General features: G+C 36.7%; 1 protein-coding gene across 1 annotated transcript; it reads left to right on the forward strand.

Moving 5' to 3' along the window:
- Positions 1–4971: 4971 nt before the first annotated feature.
- On the forward strand, positions 4972–8536 carry txnipb (thioredoxin interacting protein b). The gene is given in 7 exon segments (XM_056475915.1): positions 4972–5428; positions 6008–6083; positions 6176–6323; positions 6417–6429; positions 6432–6775; positions 7531–7815; positions 7906–8536. Coding segments are annotated over 7 exon segments (1137 nt in total). The 5' UTR covers positions 4972–5169; the 3' UTR covers positions 7918–8536.
- Positions 8537–9095: the final 559 nt, after the last annotated feature.

The following is a 9095-nucleotide window of genomic DNA, read 5'->3' on the forward strand; positions in this document are numbered from 1 at the left end:
TTTTGGTGTCTGACTACAGTTTTTGTTTTTGTAGCATGTGGCTTTAAATGCAAATGAGCTGCTTCTCCCCGCCCCCTATTCCCACTAGCGTGTCTGCTTTTCATCATGCGTTATGTCAGATAAACAGCCGTCAGTGACAGAGGCCCTGTTTACACTGTTGGGTCTTGATGCCGAGTTCCGATTTGTTGCCTATATCTGATTTTTTTTGCCGGTCCGTTTACACTTTCTTTTAATGGTGACGCATATCTAGGCCCACATGGAATCTGCACGCGCAGAATTCCGCAGAGTTTTAGCCCATCATTCATTTTGTTTATTTACTTGAGTAAATGTGTGTAAATCTACATTGTTTGCACACGCCATACAATTTACAACGTAAAGGCAGGTTCTACCATCTGCGCCGCAGTCGCCGCGATGGAAGAAATCGTCTTGTTTTTAGCTCTGCGAAATATGCGAAGTTCACCCAACTTTAAAAGGATTTTGAGACTGAGGAGAAGGGAAAGGGCTGTCATCGCAGCTTGTGCCTATGGTTTATATATGGTGTCCTCCACTGACTCATCTTTCCACAGGGCAAGAAGGCAGGTAACTTCTGCCGTCGACCACCTACTACTTTCCTCCTCCGTGTTTCCTCTGTTGCTGTTGTTGTTTACCGCGTCGGCATCTCCACACACGCTCTTTCTTCTTTGTTATTAAGCCGCGGAGCAGTACCACATTATCACAAGTTTAATGACGTACGAAACAGAATGCCTCAATAAATCCAATCTGCCTGTTTACTTGATAGTCGCATTGTTACATATCCGATTTATATCTGATTTATTTCCACATATGAAGGAGGTCTGAAACAGTTTTTTTAATGTTTACACGGTCATAGAATCTGTCACATATGAGCAAAAATCGGAATTGGGTCACATTTAACTGGAAGTGTAAACGGGGCCAGAGACTGACCCAAATTAAGCTGAAATACAGCTCATAAGTCAAAAATGCCAAGTAAGTTTATTTCATGTATTTGTGGTGGAGTTTATTCCAGCCTTTCTGAAACGATGAGTCTCACACAAATGCAGTTTGCAGTGCACACATACAAATGTGCGCATTTACTGACACCATGCGGCCATGCGATTATAGCAGTTAAGAATTAAATAGCGATTTTGCTGACTGTTTTAAAAACATTTTAAACGTAAAATCACAGGGAGTTTTAGCAAATATTTTAATCCCAATTTATTTGCAAAAAATGTTCTGTGGACATGTGTATTCATGTTATTATAGAAACATGGCACCTGTCAATCAATTCGGTGGGCGGGTAAATCCACACTCCTACATCAAAATAGGAAAAAATACATCCTACATCAAAATAGGACCCACATCCTAGGGATTTTGAGGCCCACCGCAGGTCCTCAAAATCAATATGATTTGGGCCCTATTTTAAAGTCAAGAAATTTAAAAAAAGAGACTTGTTGGGTTTCTATCACTCCAGTATGACTGTGGACACATTATACCTACACACAGTTCTGTCCAAACAGCTTACAAAAGTTGATTTTCATCATAGATGCCCTTTAAATGTTCAGGTTGTCCAGGTTGTAATTTATCTTTTTTGTTTTTAGATTTAGTTTTAATGTGTTAAAGGGATTGTTTAACATTCTGTCATCACAAAAGGAGATATTTTGAAAAATATTGAAAACTATATTGACCTCCATAGTATTTTTTTTTCCTACTATGGAATTCAATGGATTCAGGTTTATAACATTCTTCAAAATCTCTTATTTTGTGTTTAACAGGATAATGAAATGCATAAAGGTTTGAAAACCACTTGAGGGTGAGTAAACGGTGAGTAAATTTACATTTTAGGTGAACTAGGCAACTAAAGTTAATGCATTAATGATTTAATTTAAATATTTTTAAAGAGTAAACTTGTCTCAGGGATGTGAGAGTAACCACTGTAAAATTAACATACTAATGTTGAGTTATTAGAATTATTTATTATAAAGAAGGAAAAAGTAACAAAAATAAATTCAGGACTTACTTTAATTTAAAAACAAACTGTTGCTTCATCAAATCATTTATTATCAATTGAATTCATTTTTAATAATTGGTTAACAATAATAACACTGGAGATGTAAAATAATGAATTCAATTGAAATTACTTTTTCAAAAAACTAAAATAAAAATAACTGAATTGTTTTGTTGTCAAACTAGTGCGTAATTATCTGTCTGTATACCATGAGAATTTTAAGACAATATTTTATATATATATATATATATATATATATATTAAATGGATAAAATCTAAATAATTTTTGTTCTTAAACCATACTTCCATATAGATACAAATCACATACTTGTGTGTAATCAAAAACCAATGTCTGATTTTGTATCAGGCCTGTAGCCAGCCTGGTAAAAGGGGTGTTTTTTTTTCTTTTTTTTTTTTTCAAAAAGTGGACCTTTGTAGTTATATGCCTCATTTTCTATTTAATTATAAGATTTAAATACATTTTAAGAGCTATTTTTAGCTGGATTAGCTTGTCGGATAGTCATCATAACCACACTTTTTGATGTACCAAAAATATTTCCTAGATTTAGAATAAAGAAATATGATGTATACAAATTTTTAAAATACAAATTTATTACATCTTATATTATGAGAAAAAAAGAATATGCTTTAAATTAAAAACAAGCCTATTGTCATTGATTAGGCAAATTATAAATAACAAACTGGCCAGCACATTCAACTTTCCTCAGTCAGAATTTGGCCTTTTAAATAATAATAATAAATAACAATAACAATAAAGTTTCACAATTTTTCTTCATTCAAAATTAAAATTCATGGATAACAATTATATTTAAATTAAATTTTAATTTGATGGTTTTCAATGGATTATTTTCACTATTTATGATGGCATGACAGTTAAATTAACTCGTATATGGGACAAATTCTGGACCTTTGTAATTGAGGGGTGGGTCTTTCGAACTACCCAAACCCCTCCTGGCTATGGGCCTGCATATGGTGCTCAGTTGGATAAACTTATATGTTTATGTTATAATAGTTGATCAAGAGCTATTTTTTTCCTCAACTCTTACCCTAAAATACCATTCACTATAGTTTTGTGGTTCTTTTATGTTAATATAATGCATGAAAAGCATGTTATTAATAAGTAGTACTATTACAGGAAGAGGTAGTTGAACATTACGCAAGACCCACCTGCCTCGGACAAGACTCAGTGGAGATTTATGAAAGAGGTAAGCAGCTGTTTGTTTACTGTATGTATTCTTGTTGTGGTGTTATATAAACAGACTCCTCCTAAACTTTGTGTATGAGGTATGTTGCCTGGAAATTACGTATGCAGTGAAGTATGTTGGATCAAACAGCAGATGGCAGTGCTTAGCCAATCAGAACAGCCCATGTGAGACACGTTTCAGAGCATGTGGACTGTTTGGTTTGGTCATCTCTGATAAACACGGGACATCACTGAACATGTCTATCTTGTCTGATATCTCCAGAGTTGGATAAAGTACCCATAATTTACGTAATATTGTTATATCTTTAATGTGTTGGGTAGTACCATGGTATTTTGGTATGGTAATTTATACCACATTAATTAATACAGTACCATGGTAATGCCATGTTTCTGACATGTATCAGGGCAATACAGTGGCATCTACCAGAGTAATTTAGCATTATTTTGTTGTTGTTTTGGTAGAACCAGGGTTATACCACAATTTTGGAAGCTGTATGTCATGGTAGTCTAATATTTGCCAGAATAATGCCACAAATCTGGACAAATGCAATGGTATTTTGTCTGGTAAAGGGATAATATAGTTTTTGGACATAAGGACCATCATACCATACATTTTTGGACATGTTTCAATAAAATATTGCAGTTTCTGGCCACATACCACGGTAATACCATGGTTTCTAGACATGTATCACATCAGCACCATGGTATTTTGACAAATACTGTGATCATTTTATGTTTTCAGACATATACCAAAGCAGCACTATTGTATCTAGACTATTTACTTGGATAATACTATGGTTTTTACACATTTTAGTGCAACGCCATAGTATTTTAAACATGCATCAATCTAATATTGTAGTTTTAATACCTTGATTTCTAGGCATGCGCCAGATCAGTACCTTGGTATTTGAACAGGTACTGGGAAAATGTCATGTTTTTAAATATACCAAAGCAGCACCATAGTATTTTAACCATTTATTTGGATAACACCATGTTTTTTTGACGTATAACTGGGCAATACAGTGGAATTGTGAACATGCTTCAAGGTAAAGTTGTAGTTTTTGGCCACAAACCACGGTTATACCATGGTGTCTTAGGGTGATGATGTCATAGTATTCTATATCAAGCACCATGGCATTACCTGAAGAACAATTTAAATACCATATTGCAAATGCATTAGGTAATCATTTGCTGCTATGGTATATGCGCTTACTGCAGCAGTACCAGGGGCAGTAAAGTATTGTATGCAGTACTTATATTTAACATGCATTTACATGGTACTCTAGGGTAATTTTGCAAAAATACTAGACCAATGTGGTTTATGTCTAAACTCGTGTTCTTTTTTGTTTGGCCAGTGGGTAAACGCTTGAATGTTTGGTGCCAGGAACAAATAAATTTCTTATGCATAAAGAAACCCGCTCTATTATGCATATGCCACACGTGAGACAGTCCATCTAACATTGTTTTGGATCATGTGCGCATGCAGTGCGCATTCATTCTCCACCTCTGCTCCATATAATTACTCCACCTCCTCGTCGACTCCTGCCCCTTACCCATGAGCTGTCCACGCGCTCTGGACAGACTGCCATTGGCCCGAATGAAGGCAAACAGCCCGTGTGTCCTATGAGAGTGACGCGCGTGGAGCGATCCACGGGGCGCATGTGGGTGTCCAGCACTGATGCCCATATCTGTGTCCAGCTCACATCATCATCAGAGCGGCCGTGTGAAGTATATAACCACCCACTCCCACTAAGTGTTTACCGACAGACCAGAGTCACCAACAGATTTCCAAAACATCTAAAATAGTATTATAATAGATAAAACCAGAACGTAATGGTGAGCTTGTTGCGCAACTGATTCATTCACTTTAAAAAGAACTCAGAAGAGACCTTTAATTTGAGTATCTGACGTAATATTTAAAATACACTAATTAAAAAGCAAAATGGGCGTACTGACGAAGAAACCCAAGGCCTTCGAGGTTCAAATGAGTGACCCGAACAAGATCGCGTACAGCAGCGGAGATAAAGTGGCCGGGCGGGTGATCGTGGAGGTGGCGGAGCTGCTAAAGGTCTCTGCCGTCAAACTGTTCGGAGTCGGATGCGCTAAAGTCAATTATAAAAAGGGAAAACTGCACTGCAGCGAGGAGATTGAGTACCTGAAATATGAAGAAATTCTTCATCTTGATCATCAGTCAACAACAGGTGAGACAAACTCTGCTCCGTGTGAATTCAGTCAACTTTTCCTGTCCGGAATTTCCGGACGCCGTCTAAATTTGTGCGACACTTCAAATGATATTTTTTGGCGGTCAAAATGAACTACCAGCTTTCTTAAATTTATCTTGAATAAAAATAATGTAATAAGTTGTAATAAAATTGTTAAAATCTACAATATATGAAAGTGACTAGGCAGAAAGCGCAGCAGTTACGCACTCACTGTTGCTAAATAAAGGCTTGGCTATTTAGCGTGGTCTGAATAAACTTTAAATCTTCTTAGCGGAGTTTGAATAAACTTTAAATCTTATTTTTATTGTCACTAAAACGTTTTAAAACAAATATGAACTATGTTTTATATAGCATTCATTGTTTTGTGGTTACCATGGTTTAACGACAAAGGCCTAACCTTGACCTCGTGATTATTTGTGGGAAGGGGGCCATTTTAAGTTGAAATACAGTTTTTTTTTATAAACTTTCTGTGTGTTTGCGAAAATTTAAAAGATGTGAAGTTTTTTAATGATTGGTTTAAAATGATTATCTCTTCACAACACAATCTCTTCTCCACAGATGAAGAAGGCTCCATCACTCTTAGGCCTGGAAACAGATACGAATTCATGTTTGGGTTTGAGCTTCCACAGTCAGGGTGGGTTTTTGTTTAGAAATTCATCATTACTGTTCCTAAAAATATGTGTTTGTGTATTTCTAACATTATTATTTTTAATGCTAAATCTCTAGGTGCTTAGTTTCCTCTTATGAGGGGAAGTTTGGCTCAGTCCAGTACTACGTGAGGGCAATCATGGAGAAATCATCCCAGACGTTTGCAGAATGCAAGCGATATTTCGAGGTGGTGGAACCCATTGATGTGAACACTCAAGAGCTCATGGTGATTAATCCCTGACTTGTCACAGATATGTTTAAAAATATGAATAGAATTCAAACATGAAATAGTAATTTAGTACTTTCTGCTTCATTGTAGGCTCCGGTTAAAGGATCGAACAGAAGAAAGTCACCTGCATGTTTATTCCCGATGGCAGCGTTTCAATAACTGCTAGCATAGGCCGAAAGGGTTACTGCGAAGGAGAAGAAATTTGCATCGATGCTCAGTTCGAGAACACCAGCTCTCGGATTGTCATTCCCAAAGCAGCCATCATAGCCAAGCACATTTACCTGGCCAATGGTCGCACCAAAGTGTTTGAAGAGAAACTGACCTCTGTCAGGGGAAACCACATCATCTCTGGCATGGGTGATATTTGGCAGGGCAGAGTCCTCCGTGTGCCCAAGCTGAAGCCCACCATCTTGGGCTGTGACATTATTCACGTTGACTACTCTCTAAGGGTGAGTTATATTCTTAAAGAAACATTAAGGGTGGGGTATGCTAATTGTACAACTTCCCTAAAGTTGAACAGTTGAGTATTACTATTTTTGAATCCATTTAGCTGATCTCCGGGTCTGGAGGGAGCCCTTTTAGCTTAGCTAAGCATAAATCATTGAATCAGATTAGACCATTAGCATAGCTCTAAACAAAAAGAAAGTTTTGATAATTACTCAGTAGAGATAATTAAGATAAATACTAGGATTAACAGAAAATGAAAAGTTGCTATTTTTTAGGTCAATATGTTTAAAAAAACATTTAATCTATTCTTCATATAAGAATAAGCATATACATTAGAACCTTATTGGCTTGAGACTTCCAATCTTATTCACTTCTAGTGACTTTAAGCCAAAAAAAAGAGCATGTTATGTAAACGTAATTCTTTCATTTCAGAATAAGGTCAACACTCTCATTCCAGCATAATAATAAAGGAACTTTGCTGCCATACCATGGCTTTTGTACATTTCTTTGAAGGAGATGCTAATGGTCTAATCTGATTCAATGAATTATGCTAAGCTAAGCTAAAGTCCTCCCTCCAGACCAGAAGATCGGCTGATTAGATTCAAAACTGCTAAAACTCATCTATTCAACTTAAGTTGACTAGTGAAAAGAGCCTATTTCCAAAAAAAGTGGAGTGTTGCTTTAATAATCAATGCAGACACCTCACACTCAACCAGATCAGAGTTTAACATCTATGCTCTCTCTCTCTGGTATCTAGATCTACTTGCACATCCCAGGAAGTGAAAAGCTGATCCTAGAACTGCCCCTGGTCATTGGGACGATCCCCTACAATGGCATGAACAGTCGCACCAGCAGCATGAGCAGCCAGGAGAGCGCCTCTAGTACCTGCGTGTCACTGCCGTCTTCTCCACCCAGCTACAGCAACATCTCCAACCGCATGGATAGTTCGTTTATTCCTCTCCTGGATGATTATGATGAGGATGACAGTCCTATCTTCATGCAGATTCATCATCATCTCCCCCCTCCTCCACTGTACACTGAGGTACACACACACACACATATATAAATATACACAGAACACAGCCTCAAGCCTAGTTCACACTTAGAATTGTGTCTCTTTCCTTCGATTAAGCAGCAGATCTGAGACTGCACTGGAAGTGGAGTTTTTCAATCGCTGCCTCAAAATATTCAACTCCAGATGAAGATCAAATGGAGGAAGATTCAGATTTTGGAAAAGGACCATGCATACTTGTGCACTATCTATCGTTGGTGAAGTCATCTGAGGGTGATTTATTCAATCACAGGACTTTTTTGCTGATGTAAGAATCCATCTCTTGAATACTAAAGTCTTTGTGTTTAATTCTGAACCGTCCTCAGCATCTGAGAGAGTTTGTGGATTTATCATTTTGCCATATTGGCGCAATATTCAATCTGCTCTTTTTCCAAATTGGAATGTATAGGGTATGTTCATTCATGTCCGAAAGACTTATTATTGTGATGCACAAAAATCTGATGCCGTTTTGTGAGTGGAAACCATATTGCGTATCATATTGAGTTGTTTGTTTGCTCATCTGCATGGGTATTTCTAAATAAATATAGAAATCAGAATATGCATTGATATCATTATAGGCAATAGACCTTAATATATATATAGTCTGTAATAGAATATCATTGTCAAAACAGATTATGAGCGTTTTGTATTCTTTATTTTTTTATTTGAACTTTACAGTTCTACAAATATAATAAAACATTAAATTATCAAATGCAGTCCAGTGTCATTAGTATTAGACTCTATCTATCTATCTGTCGGTCTTTCTGTCTTGTCTTCATCTGCCCATCTATCCATGTACGGGTAAATGGCAAAAATGTGTTTTCAAGCAATAGAGCAATGTTGAACTAATATTTTTATAGTTTTTCTGTTCATTACATTATCTATCTATCTATCTATCTATCTATCTATCTATCTATCTATCTATCTATCTATCTATCTATCTATCTATCTATCTATCTATCTATCTATCTATCTATCTATCTATCTATCTATCTATCTATCTATCTATCTATCTTTGCCTGCCACTTTATTAGGTACACCAGTCCAACTGCTTGTTTACACAAATTTCTAACCAGCCAATCACATGGCAGCAACTCAATTCAATTAGGCATGTAGACATGGTCGAGACGATCTGCTGTAGTTCAAACTGAGCATCAGAATGGGGAAGAAAGGGGATTTGAGTGACTTTGAACATGGTGTGGTCGTTGGTTCCAGACGGGCTGGTCTGAGTATTTCAGAAACTGCTGATTTTCACGCACAACCATCTCTAG

This window comes from Danio aesculapii, chromosome 16, assembly GCF_903798145.1.
Source record: "Danio aesculapii chromosome 16, fDanAes4.1, whole genome shotgun sequence".
NCBI lineage: Eukaryota > Metazoa > Chordata > Actinopteri > Cypriniformes > Danionidae > Danio > Danio aesculapii.